At 42.7% G+C, this 14,698-nt stretch overlaps 1 protein-coding gene across 2 annotated transcripts in view; it reads left to right on the top strand.

The window, feature by feature from the left end:
* hip1 (huntingtin interacting protein 1) overlaps positions 1–6,860 on the top strand; it is a 44,434-nt gene extending 37,574 nt beyond the window's left edge. For both annotated transcript variants that reach the window (XM_075473629.1, XM_075473630.1), the window contains exons 25-31: positions 1,661–1,754; positions 2,555–2,655; positions 2,909–3,014; positions 3,108–3,231; positions 3,417–3,478; positions 4,074–4,191; positions 4,278–6,860. In XM_075473629.1, the coding sequence (XP_075329744.1) occupies positions 1,661–1,754; positions 2,555–2,655; positions 2,909–3,014; positions 3,108–3,231; positions 3,417–3,478; positions 4,074–4,191; positions 4,278–4,288 (616 nt within the window). In that variant the 3' untranslated portion in view covers positions 4,289–6,860. The remainder of the gene's footprint in view (positions 1–1,660; positions 1,755–2,554; positions 2,656–2,908; positions 3,015–3,107; positions 3,232–3,416; positions 3,479–4,073; positions 4,192–4,277) is intronic.
* The last annotated feature ends 7,838 nt before the right edge of the window (positions 6,861–14,698 follow it).

The raw sequence follows: 14,698 nt of genomic DNA, 5'->3' as shown, positions 1-14,698 counted from the left end.
CGGTTCGTGGAACTGCAGGGAGTCATTTTCCCTCCGCAGCTTCACTTTTGATGCGATGAACTTTAAGACACCAAAGCTGGTTTAACTTGAGAGTTAAACCAGCTTTTAAATCACGGCGATACCTTGTGATTGACAGGTCTTGGTTTCATAGGTGGGCAGTCGGATTCGTTCCCAACTCATCACGCCCAGATTCAAAAAGCGAGGATGGCAAAGACTAAAATGCAGGCTTTAGAACATTACTTGATTAAATCAGAGGGTTAGAGTTTCTACCTGGCGTTTTTGTCAGAAATCTTCATAAGAAACAGTTCTTTGAAAAGTTCAGTGAAAAGTAACATTTCAACGTTTATTTCTAGCGTCATCTATAATTTACTGTAAAGAGAAATACATGGTCATTTGGATTTGTTTGCGCAAGTTATGCCTGTTAAATTGAACTGTTAAAAACTGTTGTAGTAACATACCGATGCTACCACAGAAATAACTGAAACTGTCAGGACCGATGAATACAGTTGGTAAAAACATTGATTTGTTTTTTTTCTTGTTGTACCTATAAATTGTTATTAAAGTAAATGTCAGGGACTTGAGCCAAAATCTTTTATAATCATTAAACTGAAAAGCCCCGAAACATGTGGATTACTTAAAGAGTCTGAACGAAATTCACCGTTCAACAACTTTGTGTTGTTTTCCTCATGGTAGCGGACTCTGAAACTTTTGCGACCAACTCTACAACAATTTTCTTTTGTTTTTTTACTTGTTTCCTATTTGTTTTATATGCCCCCCTCCCCCAAAACAGCCTTGGTCAAACTTTAAGCTCAGACTGATGGTCACGCTGTGCATACGATGGTAAATCACTCAATGCGAGTGTAATACAGAAACGCAGTCGGGGACTGGTAAACGGACTCAGCTTACAACAACAACAGAGTTTTCTATCTGGAAATGGGAACAAAAGCAATATATTTGGTTTTACTTACCCGACTGGACAGCCGCACGAGACTTTCCACTTGCCCAGACGCAGAGTTTAGTTTGCCTCGGCAAACGGGCGACCATTGATGCTGAGCCCTGTTCCAGAGAACCAAATACTTCAGAAACTTTGCACTTGAATGTGCTTATCGTGAGAGCCATATGACTTGAACTAGGTCTACCGAACAGGTTCACCCTGACGAGAACATCACATTTTCCCAAAAAAGAAATACAATCGACCCACAAACAGGCTGTCCTACTCCATAAAGCACTGAGCTGTAGTGTTGTGAGTAAAACTCTGTGCTGAGAGGAGAACTGAAAGTTGCTTCATGAATAACCTTGAAGACCGAGAAACCAATTGATTGATTATGAATAGATTAAACGAGAGGCTTTTTTGTTTGTAAATTCAACGTAAAAGATGCCGTTGAAGCAATGAACTGGGGGGGAAATCTAGATGCCTCTCAGCGAAGTGAACACAACAGCTGATGTTTCAGTGCTGTTTGAAACCGAGAAAACGTTTCAGTCGTGCATTTACTCCTCTGTGGGCGAACAAGCAGCTGGATGTCATCTGTAAGGTGGTCAGATGTTTCAGCAGCACACCTCACAGGTTTAGGAGACTGGACCTGATGCTGGGGTTCCCATCAAATCCAGATACCGGTGTTATATCAGCTGTAGATGTCCTGTGCTCTGTCGCCCTCTGCAGGATCTTGGCCTCCTGCACCGAGCTGATGCAGGCGATCAAGGAGCTCGTGCGGTCTTCCAAAAACCTGCAAAGGGACATCGTGGAGAGTGGGAGGGTGAGCTGTACAGTCTCACAAAGAGACCAGCATGATTCAACATCTGATGCCGTTGTGTTTTTGCCTGATGTGTGAAAGGCTAAACAATTTGTCATCCCATTTCTAATAGAGCAGGGGTGGCCAACCGGTCAGAAACTCAGAGCCGTTTTTTACTGTGTTACCATAAAGAGCCACATTATTTTGAAGAATGACCGAATTCTCTCCGTTCCATCCGTCTGTTCTTGACCTGCTCTCGTCTCGGCCACGTGACGCATCAACGCTGATATTAAACCCACGAACCGAGCAAAATGAGTCAAAAACAGACGTGTTTGGAGAGCTTCTTCCCAGTGAGGAGACAGAAGAAGAGGCTCTGACCACTAAGAAAAAGAAAGCTGCATTTTGAAGACATGTTTAAGCGTTACCATAGCGACCAGAGAGCGTTAGGAGGCAGAGAGGATGTCAGGAGGACGCTGCTAATAAAGTTACATACAAGTACACAGTGGATTCAAGTTTATTGTTATATTTACTAAATACCACAGAGTCTGTGTTAGTCGTATCGTTTTATTTTGTAGAATTTATCCGCCACACCTGAAAGGCCGGTCCGTGAAAATATTGTCTGACATTAAACCGTTCCATGGAGCAAAAACGGTTGGAGACCGCTGCCGTATTGAACTCAAACGAAGCGAACACGCACATAAAAAAATAAAAAAACACAAACACAAATTTTGATATGAACATAAGAGTGGGTTGGCCACCCCTGTAATAGAGTGATAGATGTGTGTCTTATATTATATTTGATTATTTGGTCTTTTGTCCACCAGGGGGCAGCCTCCATGAAGGAATTCTATGCCAAGAACTCCCGCTGGACTGAGGGCCTGATCTCTGCCTCGAAAGCAGTTGGATGGGGCGCCACGGTCATGGTGTAAGTCTGAAAAAGCTTCTGTTCGTGGCAGTGAGAAAGTGTAGTGCGAGCAGCAGTGCCTACTTTGGGACCCCTAAACGTCCCCGAAGAAGCAAAAAGAGACCATATTAACAAGGACTGAAATGTAGGGTCATTCAAGGACATTCATAAATCTTTAATTTCACATTGTGATGTCAACTAAGTGGTCTGGCCCTCAACATTAAAAACCCACGAGTCCCTTGAGTTTAAGTTGCAATGTGTTGTGGTGTTCCAGTGATGCTGCCGACCTGGTGGTGCAGGGCAAAGGGAAGTTTGAGGAGCTCATGGTATGCTCACACGAAATAGCTGCTAGCACAGCACAGCTAGTGGCTGCTTCCAAGGTGAGCAAAGAGTTGGCTCTTTTTTGATTTCATGCAAAGTATCAGCAGCAAACCGCCACGTTGTAGATCATCATTACTGCTGTTCTCCTTCAGGTAAAAGCAGACAAAGACAGCGCCAACCTGAGCCGTCTGCAGCTGGCGTCCCGGGGGGTGACGCAGGCCACCGCAGCCGTAGTGGCCTCCACCAAGTCTGGAAAGTCCCAGATTGAGGAGACGGGTGAGCGCATCCCATCCACTGCATGTTACGGTGCTTGAGAGAACTGAGACGTGCTTGTCTCCTGAATTTTCTGATCTTCTCATTAATTTGTTGATTGGATTTCTTAACACCGTTCCAAAAAACAAACAGTAAATGATTACCGCTGATCATTTACCCAAAATATCTTTTGCTTTGTCCGCTAATAGAAACAATGGACTTCTCCAGCATGACTCTCACCCAGATCAAACGACAAGAGATGGACGCACAGGTAAACGGCAGAGAAAAGTTTTTGACGATGATGAGCCACATATTTGAGCTGTGACTGGAAAACGTGGCATTTTAATTCAGTCGAGACGAACTCCAGTTAAGAAAAGGATCCTCAAGGTGCCCGTCATATCATTTAGCCTAAAATCTTTGTTTCTGACTGTTAAAGCTCATATTTGACCCTAAGGGTAAATTGTTTCTCGTCCTCTGAGAAGCTGAATTCAACTCCTAACTGTGTGTTGTGGCTCTGCTTTGCTAACACTGAAAGAAAAACGCAGCAGGTTCTCACACACAGATGCTTCATTGTTGTGGAAGCACAGAGGGCTCCTGTTTTGAAGATAACTGTGTATTTTTAGTCTCAATTAAACCTGTGAGAATAACGACTTCAGCTGGGTTATAGGAAGTTTCCATAGAGACGGAAATGAAAGGAAAACAAATATCTGTGAGGATCTCCAGGAAAAGATTAGCGTAAATTATGGAGAGGCTCCGAGATAATTGCATGTACTGTATACTGTCTTGAATGAGAAAATCAATCATTGGTGCTCGGTGAAAGCTGCTTTGTTCCCCAGTTAGTTCTGTTGTGTCTGTTTTTCCTTCAGGTCCTGGTTCTGGAGCTAGAAACTCGTCTGCAGAAGGAGCGAGAGCGTCTCGGCGAGCTGAGGAAGAAGCATTACGAGTTGGCTGGTGTAGCAGAGGGCTGGGGCGAGGCAGAGGAGGGTAGGCACAAACAGCAACCCCACTGACATGAGTGTACCTTAAAATAATGCAGCAAAAATGGCTGATGAGCTTCTCCTCCTCTTCAGGCACAGGGTGAGACCGGCCGCCACTGTCATCCCCCTTCTCCATCACAAGACCGGCTTCCGTCTGCCTCTTTCTATTTATAGAAACACTTTTCTGTCTCTTTCAACCCCGTTTTTTGGTCCTTCTTTTGTTTATTTGTTTGTAATCGAAGCCAAATGAGAAGGTGCTTCTTTTCTAAACCTGCTCGTGTCTCGTGTCCGCACGCGTTCCACATAAAGCTCCGAAACCAAGGGCTCGGCATCGGGGGGGTGTTGGACGGGAGGAACAAATGGATGTAAGAGTGACAGAAAATCTTCACGCTGACTTCACAGCCTCACATCCCACCTGCTTCTCCTCCAGAGCTGCGCTGGTGAAAAACACCAGGGAAGTCTATCCGTCGTGCCGAGTATTTATTGTCTTTTTCCCCCGTTTTTTTTTTTTTTTTTTTTTAATGACGGCGCCCTCATCAAGCTAAAGCTCTCAAGACATCCCAGGATGCATCTGCACAGGGGCCAAACTCTCAGCAGCAGGGGGATGGATCAGTGACCGGAGCTGCCAGAGCTTCATGTCTCTGCGTAACATAGATGGCGAGCGTGCTCTCCTGTTTCCCTGCGTGTGCTCTCTGTCCCGACCTCCTGAAGCTGTGGGCGCTCTGTCCATCGGTGCAGTTTGACGCCCTCCTCCTCCTGAGTTTCTTCCCATTCTGTTCTCACTGTGAGTTTATCACCTTAGTAAGTCCATACGGCTTTACAGGCTGGTTCTCTGGACTTTCTGCCTTCCACGTCCTCGCCATTGTAACGACTGTGACTGTTAACTCAAGCCACCTCCCCCTCCTCTTCCTTTTTTGTCCATTTACTTTCACACACGCCTGCACGGAGACTCTTAAAACGACTCCTCAAATCGTTTCCGTGAGGTTTCTAAGCTGCGGACTACCTCGCGCTACATCGACGGAGGTAGTGGCGTATCACGGAGAAGTTCCTTAAGTAAGGACGTGTTTTGCTCGAAACACTAATAACATTTGCTTTGTTTTTATGATTTCCTCTTTGTAACATTTAAGTTATGGAACAGGGTAGCAAGAGGCGACCCTCTGTTTTTAAATGGAACACAAGTTTCAATACATTCTGACGCCTTACTGTTCAGTAATACAAGTTTACGTCTGTTGTTTAATAAAGCTGAAGGTCCTTTGTTTTTTTTCGAGCTGTGATCTAGTCGCACAGTAAGCTGCCAACCGTGTTGCATCTGCTCCCGGAGACGACTCTGCCAGCAGGGAAGCTTTGCTCCTGGTGAGGATGTTAATCCTTTAAGGGTATTTCAGGAGGGGAAACTGTCTGCTCAGTCCGATAAGTCTGCAGAAAGAAGCAAGCGAATGAGTATCTGTTTTTAAGTTTTTGAACCATAGTTGTCTGAGAATTGGAGGCACTTCCACTGCACAAACCTTTTAGGGAAAGAACAGGATTTGCCTGGTTCATCGGGCCATCTTCAGGTTTCGTAGTAAAGACGGTCGATGCCAGTGGACTCTGAAGTATGCAGAACTCAGACTGCATTGTTTTTGTTAGTTTCCCCCTAAGACCAAGTAGCTGTGTATATAAACTAAAGGCCTTCTACAGTTGGAAATAATTTTCTGCTTTCTTTTCATGCTAAAGCGTCAGCTTTTGCATCTTTTCAAGTGTAGATTCAGTTTGATTCAATAACGGTTACAGAACGCTGCACAGGAACGCCGCGCGTCACTAATACAAGTCCTCATTTCTTCCCGAAGAGGCCGTTTAACTGAATTTCCTGCCGAGACTGATCAACTGACTTTGAATTTGCTTCGAGTGGACTCTGTGAGAGTACCGACCATGTCTCTGTGGAAACCATAGATGAGCAGGCGTTTCTTTTCAAGCCAACACCTTTTTACCCTCTTCCTGTTCGACGATTCTGTCTTAACGTAATTAGTTTTGACGCCCCGCTTCAGTCGTGTGTCTCTAATAAAAAATTTAAAAAAGATCACGCTGGGTTTTTAACAAGCGCTGCTCGGTTAGTTTTTCACAATATTTCTTCCAAAGGAGGGAAAAAAAAGAAAAAAAAAGCGAGGTTTAAACCAATTGGATGAAAAAGAAACCTTGAAATGTCTTTCACTTCACCTCTCTGCTGTTTCGACCAGGTTTTTAGAAAGTATTATTTGCAGCACAGTTACCTACAGGTCTTTGTATTTAATGATGATTTTAAGCTTTTCTGTCTCGTCCTGCACACCTGGACACACTCTTGATTTCACTAGAAATTGTAATATAAAACAACACATGCCATAAAAGAAGTGAACGTGTACTTTCAGTGGTATCTCAAGTGTCTTGAATGATGAGTTGAAGGCACCCTGAGTGATGTTTGGTTTGAATCTGTGCTCAGATATCCTTCATTAACCTCTCCTCGTCTCTCTCTCTCTCTCTATCGGGTTCATGTCTGTAGTTCCACCAGCTCAGCCAGCCTTTCAAACTGCCTCACACTGTAGAAACAAATACTCACATCGCAACATTGAAATATGTATTTGTATATTATACTAAAACTATGTTGGTGAGTTTGTTTTTATTTTTCCAGTTTTTGAAATAAATATTTGGACTCATTAATACGGACTAAGGCGTGACTGTGGTTTGTAACGTCTCCGCTGACCTGTGGACGAAGCTGTGACGGGGAGTTATTTTCAGATCAATAAGCTGGGTTATGCCTCTTCCCGTTCATCAGCAGAGGATTATTCTTGGGGAAAATGCTGACATTACACAACAGGGTTTGCTCAATAACTGAAGCAATATTCGCACATCTGTTTTAAAGGAGAGCTACAATCTTACTTTTTTTTTTTTTTTTTTTTTTTAAAGTTACCATGTCCTTTTCACGCTACTCACATTATATAGTGACACAGAGGGCTCTTGGGTTGGAATCACCGTCTTCCTGGAAGAATTAGCTCCCAACATGGTGCAAGATGCTATCAAGAAACTAGACGTAACATTTAATGCAACTACTTGGCAAAAAACAAAAGATGAAAAATAATTTAGTTTATTCATTTTGGGGGGGGACGGGGATAGTATTTATGGTCAGAGTTTGTCTTTTTTCTGGGAAATTTTGCGTTTTCTCAAGAAGTTGTTTTTTTTTTTTTGTTGTTGTTTTTTTTTTTTGTTGTTTTTTTGCTGTTGTGTCTCCTCCCAGTGTTTCTTCCTGCACGTCAGGGCCACCGTAGTACTGAATGTTTGATCACATGACCTCCGTAGGGATTTGATCAGTGACCCTTCCTTGTTAGTGAGACAACTGAACCAGAACCAAAGTTTGAATCTTTATATTGGTTAATTAAAAATTTTTGGATTTAATTCCTATGATTTTAAGACTCATAGTTTTGTTACAGTACAGCCCACTTGACAGGTACAAGGTTGTATTTTTAATGTCTAAGGACCATAGACCTCTGGGGCTCCAGCCCAAAACAGCATTAATCCTTTTGTGGTTTGGTAAATCCTGTGAGCTCAGAGTATTGAGCAACAACAACAACAGGCTGAGGAGCTTTTTCTCCAGAGAGGCCGGCGATGACTGAAACATGAGCCTCGGTGGAATGTGGGGAATACAGATAATTACAATTACAAATCAGTATTCGCAATCATATGGAGAGCCGCTTTCCTGAAGATGGACAGAAAGACATCAGCTTGGCTTCCAGGCTCATCAGATGTACTTTTTTTTTTTTTTTTTTTGGTTCTGAGCAGCTGGTGTTCTTCTGCCATTTAAACATTTATGTGATCATAATAAGATATGAGAAGTTGTCAGGGTGACATGATTTGGAAATCCTTCCACTATAAAGAAAATCGTGTAGAAGACGCAAACAACTGCCAATTAATTCAGGATTTGCCAAAAGAAATCTCCAAAAAGCCAACATTTTAAACTAAGCATGTGTGGAGAACTTGTAATTGTTAGTGAGATCTCACAAACTGGCTCTGCGTTAGGGAGAAAGTGTCTGCTCTGAATAAGGACTGCGGTTTGAAAGGGACATAAAGTACAGACAAAGACTGGACACTTTGGAAATTTTGTCCCCTGAGCAGATCGATTAAGGATTGAATTGTTTGGCCACAGAAACAGACATGTTCACTGACAACATAAAGAGAGCATGAGGAGAATCTAATCACTTTAAAATGAATCGGTTTTCCAAGTGTTTTCAAGATCTGCCGCAATCATCACAGTGTACTGACAGCATTTCAAAGAGATAATAGGTCTGCTTGTCCCGGCATGCCGACATAATGATGCATTTTCATGATCTGAAGATCTAAAGAAGCCTTTAACAGGAGACCAAACTTTCAATAGTTCAATTAACTGAAGCTTTTGCTTCTACCTATTTATAGGTATATTAAGGTATAACTCAATATTTATGACTTTCATTTTAATTCGGTCAGATTTGTGACTCCAGCTCAAAATGTCCACGGAGCTGTTGCACCATTCTTTGAAAACGTCTTGCTCTGACCGTGGAGACAGACTTTGAATCCTCTCCAAAAGGGCCGTCCATCTGCTCTTGATGTTTTTTTCCCCTCAGTGAATCGGTGTGTGACTGAAATCAGCAGAAGTGAACAGGTGAGGTTTGCACTCTTTGAAATGTGGTAGAGTCAGTGTGCCGTGGTGCTTGGGATGTTTTGCTCTGTGCTGCTGTTGTCACATGGGTAATGTGGTGGGTGTTGCCTGTGAGAAAGACACACTGAGCTATTTATAGCCTCTGCAGTCCAGAGCTGGGCAGCCTTACAGCAGGTCTCCTGGCAGCAGCAGCAGAATCTGCGTTTGTCTGCAGATCCAACAGCAACAAAGCAGCCACACTTATACAGTTGCCTTAAATCAACAGGTACACTGACGGGCACGGGAGGACCGCTCACACACACGGGGGACATTTACTGACAGCAGGTCCAAGGGAAGGGAATAAAAGGTCTCTGTGTGAAACGGAGGCGTACAATCAGACATATAGCAGGTAGATGGACTCCTCTTTTAGGCCTTATAAATTCATTATAAAATCCAGATTTTTAGCATCAGGCTGCCGTGCAATTTCCTTTTCTCGTTATAACTCAGTCATACTAATATTGTCTTGATACAAGAAGAGCTCTTCCATTGTAGTTCTTAAAGAAAAACTTTCACGGTTTGCAGAAAACTATCAGGGAAGTGTACAAATTCAAATGCATGGTTTGTTCTTTTGGGGGGAAGGGGGGGGGGGAACTCTTGTTCACCTTCTTGCAGATGTGGCGATGGTGCTGGGTGGACTCATTGCACATTAGGACATATCTGTGCTGTCTATGCTAAGCTAACCAGCTGCTGGAGGTAGCTCCATATTCGTTTTTCTTTCAAACAAACCAACAGAGACATTTGCGAATCACACTTTTTTTCCACTCCGAGTAAACAAACACAGGCTGCCAGCATGTTCTGAAAACACTTCCATCCTATGATTTCTTTCTGCGGCGATGAGAACAAGTGTTGGGATTTGCCGGCAGGCCGCAGCTCTTCCCAGCAGTCCTGCTGACCCTCAGCAGCTGTCACAACAAAATATCAGCGACATGTTCACATGCTCGGCCCGCTTTCCTATAATCTATAATGAATCTAGCAAGCATGAATTCTCTGGCTGTGTGCTGCGTTTGAGGCCTTCGTATATGTGATCGCATGATAGTAGCAGCACGACACGCTATCACTGCTAAGTCAAAGCAGACTGAGGAGGTCATTGCATCAAAATGAAGTGCGATATTTTCAGGACAGCATACAGCGCAGCTTAGAAGACCATTAGAACTTTTCAGGCTTGCAGCAGTTTTACTAATAACTCAATCTTATTGTAATTTAGCCAATTATCTGATCCTTTCAGTGCCATGTAACCCCACAGCTGCAGGAGGACTTTACACAGCTTGATGATGTTTGCATATAAACACTGTCATTCTGGAGATTTTGAGCCATTTTTAAGCAGCACACAGTACTGATGACTTCTTTGAGTGGACACGACTGAGAAAGGGTCTATCCTTCCTACTTGATTCGGTCCTTCTCAGTATATCAAAAAAAGTTAAACATTGCAAAACAAGTTCTTTATCACCATCTCCACTTTTCAAGGGCTTGTGCAAAAATAGCTGGAGGAGTGCAAAGCAGCAGCTCATTCTTTGCGACCAGGCAGGCATTATGTCAATTAGCTTTAATGGTGATGTCATTAAAGAAGAAATACCTGGACTTCTAACCAATTGTTTCAGGCACTTCAGGAACGATAGCTTCGCTGTGGAGTGTTCTTGAAGCTTTAAAACTCTGCACACCTACATGCAGGAAAGGGAAGAAGAAGAAGAACAACAACAACAACAACAAAAACTTTGAAATGCACTAAAGGAGAGCCGAGACACTTTAGTAACATTATTATTAGTTAAAGAAAAAAAACATCCCGACATATCAAACAACTTTGAATAATAGTCCTCTAACTAACTGGAGTAATTTTTCTTGTCAGACATGTTTTTGTTTTTTTTTCCAAGATAATAATTACTCACAGCTACTCTTGATCTCAAAAGTTTACCGCTGGACAGTTACATCTACTCAAAGTTGGGTTTCATAAACCACGTATCTCCATATTTCACTATTTGCTCTTAGTTTCAGGATTCCAAGCTATTTATCACCTTTTATGTCTGTAAGTTGATTTCACAGATATTTAACCAATAAAAAAAAGTATCAGTAACACTTTGATGCCACCTGGTTCGCCCATTTGATCCTCACACTGTGGCGAAGCTAGCTGAAGCTCCACCCAGCCTCCTCCCTGAGAGTGCTGCACAATGCAGAGCCGAAAGTAGACGGCAAATATGTTCCACTTTTTCCGCACACCCCAGCTGACTTCCATTGTTACTGTGCTACACTAAATGAATGAGCACGGAGAAACTTTTTTTTTTTTTTTTTTTTTTTTTTTTTTAAAGTTGAGCTTTAAATTTTCCTGACATGTTGGGAAAATATGGAAAAACACAGTAGGCAAAAGAAAATTTTCCTGTCAAAAAACATTACAAGATTACTCGAGCCCACCTTAAAAACTGATCATCCCGGTGATAATAAGCAGTGGAATTGAGGATATTCCAAAGGATCAGCTCTTTTGGTAATATAAAGCTTCCTGAATACTCTTGCGGTTTTAGCTGAACAAGACAGTCAGCAAGTGTCATCACTCAGGCCGGCCTCACTGAAGGCCTTTGAACACAATGTTTTGTGCCAGCCTCACCCATTATACTCTAGCCTGGGCTTGCTCTTGGGTGCCTGACACCAATATGAGATCACAAGATGAGGAAAAAAGTGTCTCCCTCTTTGCTGAGGCCCATGAGCTCTGCTGCCCAAGTAAACAAAAAAAAAAAAGAAAAATGTTCTGCCCTCGGTAGCCAAAGATTTCCCTCAAAAACAAGGAGAAGCCATAAAGATGCGTCCCGGCTTCCTATCGATGATCAATATCTGTTGCCACATGCCCAGCTGAACCTTTTAGATGTGTGGTTGATTGTGTTTGGATAGGGAAAGCACACTTTAAACATGTTCAAACTTGGAAGACAGTGCATTGTAATTCTTTTTTAGTGCTCAAGGGGAGTGATTAAGCCTTTGTGTTTGCTGTGTGATACAGATGGAAAAATAAATTAAAGCAATTAATCAGAGACAGGGGCATCATAACATGGCCAGTAGATGCCATTTCTATTGTTTGTTTTCCCTCAGAAAAACCCTGCGTGAGTTTGTGGGGGTTGTATATGTGTGTGTGTGTGTGTTTCCTAGACTCTGCATGATGGATGATTGCTCTGTGGGACTTTAAAAGCATCTGTGTGAGTATTCTGACAAACTTCTGTTTTTGTGAGGACATTATGTGGCCACATCAGTACTAATAACTTTTCTTTTTTTATTAAAAAGCCACACATTGACAAATTGTTCAGTGGATTTAAGAATCGTCAAGTTTCACTGTTTTGGTTTGTTTGGAGGCGAGAGTGACAATTTTTTGAGAGACATTTGAAATATGACTGGACAAAAATGGCACTCTTCAAAGCCTAATATCCACTTAATTATGGAATAGTTTTAGACTACGGTCACGCTGATCAGAAGGAATGGATTTAGCTAATAATCCCCTAAAAACTTAACAAAACTTCTTGCATTTGATGACGGGTTTGAATCTGACCAGTGGCCATTTGCCATGTCATTGCCCTTCTCGCTCTTTAAAGTTTGTGTATGCTCCTTAACTGTCAGTCTTGATTAAAGACTGCAAAAAAAACAAAAACATTAAGGCTGTTCTTATATTCAAGGTACCACTTTTTCTGTAAGGATCACACTGACATCATAACTTCTTGCAGAGGTCTCGTTGCGTTATCTTTTCAGGTAACATTGTGATTTGGGGTATTTTCCAATTTTTACCACAACTGAATGGCCTTGGTCCCTAAAATCCAACCACCTTGTGACCTTATGCCTCTTGATAAAGTCCTCCAACTCAAACCTCTTTCCAACTACTTACCAGCTGAAGTGATCGGCTGAAGATGTCAAATTCATGTCTGAATGAGATTCCTGGTTCTTACCTGTAAAACAACTGAGATGGCAATCGAGCTAGGTTGAACCCAGCAACATTTGAATATCACTTCCAACATATTGCACGTCTGAACTGTGTGGAGTCCCGTTTACATGCATAGACATGCACAGTTCCGGTGGGTCTTAATTTGCTAAACGATCTGCTCTCCAGAGGAACCTCACAGATTGTCTCACTGAATATACAAATACCTGTGTTTCCCAAATCTTCCCAAAAATAATTTCCCAGTCATAAATTACACTGATTGCTGTAAGTGCAATAGCCTTTGTAATAGAGAAGCCAGAGAGAGTCCTTGTTCAATAAGCTGAAACCCAAACCATCATCAATATTTAGGGCATTATGTCACTGTAAGAGAACACTGACTCCATGAAAACTTAGGTACTGTCACTATAGTTGACGGGGTACCCCATCTTCAATGAATGACAAATATCACATGTGCTTTGTGGGTCTCTTTTGAATAATAACACTTTAACAGACTGATGAAGCCACTGATGTCCCAAATCCCATCTCTTAAAGATGCACTGAAACGAATGTTCATCTATCATTCAAATGAAATTTTTGTCTTTTTTTAAAACCATCAATCCAACTTGAACTAAATTTTCCGGGCATAACTTGTTAAAACGGCCATTTAAAAGTGTGAATTATGTGGCCTTTGGTGCGAAATTGGCCATATGACCGTGACGTCATAGGGTTGACTCCCTTATTTGCTAGTATGGCTGGCTGCGATAATAACATACATTTGATGGACCTATATCTCATAAAGGAACCAAAATTCTGATACAAACATCAGCAGGTCGAAAGAACACACCTCTAACATTATGTGGAAAAACTTTCGTTGAATTTAAGCCACACAAATCGATTTAATATCTATATTGTAGAGGCTCTCTGCACCTCCCGTATGGGTAATGGAAATGAAAGAAAGTTACCATTTTCAGCACAGGATCGGCGGCACAAAACAGCCATCGCGCCTACTACACGCTGATTATTATTAAGATGTTATCAATCAAATGACACAATAGTGTATGTTTGCTGTGGTAAACTGGAAAAGATTTGAACATGCCGGTTTGGCAGATATGGCATTCTGCTGCGCTGTCTTTGACACGTTGAAACCTAACGAAGGGGCACTTTGAAATCCAGCCACTTAAAAAAAACGTATGTGATAATAACATGGTTTTAATGTAAGCTTAATAAACAATGGCGTGGATTAACGGGTCGGAGATCCTCCAGTGCGCGGCCCCATCTGCGGATCCTCACGGGTCGGCGGCAGGGAGATGGGCACCCGGCCTCGGCACGACTGACAGCAGCCATCGGTAGGACTGATCCACGGAGCCTCGGATGTCGTAGCCGGCGCAATCACCGGAGAGACCAGACAGCAATTCTAGCTGGATATGTGTGTAGACCGAAGAGCAAAGCGAGCAGTCCCCTGCTTCCGAGCAGCAAACACCGTAACAGGTGCAGCTATCGGCAGGCGGCAGCACGCAGTGATACGATCCACCGTGCTCTCAGCCAATAGCAGTGGTCGACACTTGCCTCTCAGAAGCGAACAGTAAGCGAACATTATTATATATAAAAAAAACAAGTCCAGTAATGTCCGATGTGGAAATTTCAGACTCACCTGTCTTCGCGCCCGAGCAGTAGTTCGAGCAGGGACAGTCTCCGTCGGCACACCAGGTCCAGCGATGTCAATAGTTGGAACAGCTTCAGCTAAAAGACGTCTCCTATTCCCAACCATTCCCGCGATCTCCACATTTTTAAATGAAACTTTTGTGATGGAAATGTACGGAGCACAACACGGATGTTGAGGACACTTCAAAATCACGACGATGCCTCCGTACAAACTGTATCCACCGTGCTCTCGTCTTTGCCTTCTCCTTGTCAGCCTCAGTTCCAGTAGTTTTTGGTTTGGGAAACATGTGC

The sequence above is a fragment of the Odontesthes bonariensis genome, chromosome 9 (genome assembly GCF_027942865.1).
Source record: "Odontesthes bonariensis isolate fOdoBon6 chromosome 9, fOdoBon6.hap1, whole genome shotgun sequence".
Lineage (NCBI taxonomy): Eukaryota > Metazoa > Chordata > Actinopteri > Atheriniformes > Atherinopsidae > Odontesthes > Odontesthes bonariensis.
This window is presented reverse-complemented; position numbering and strand designations above follow the sequence as displayed.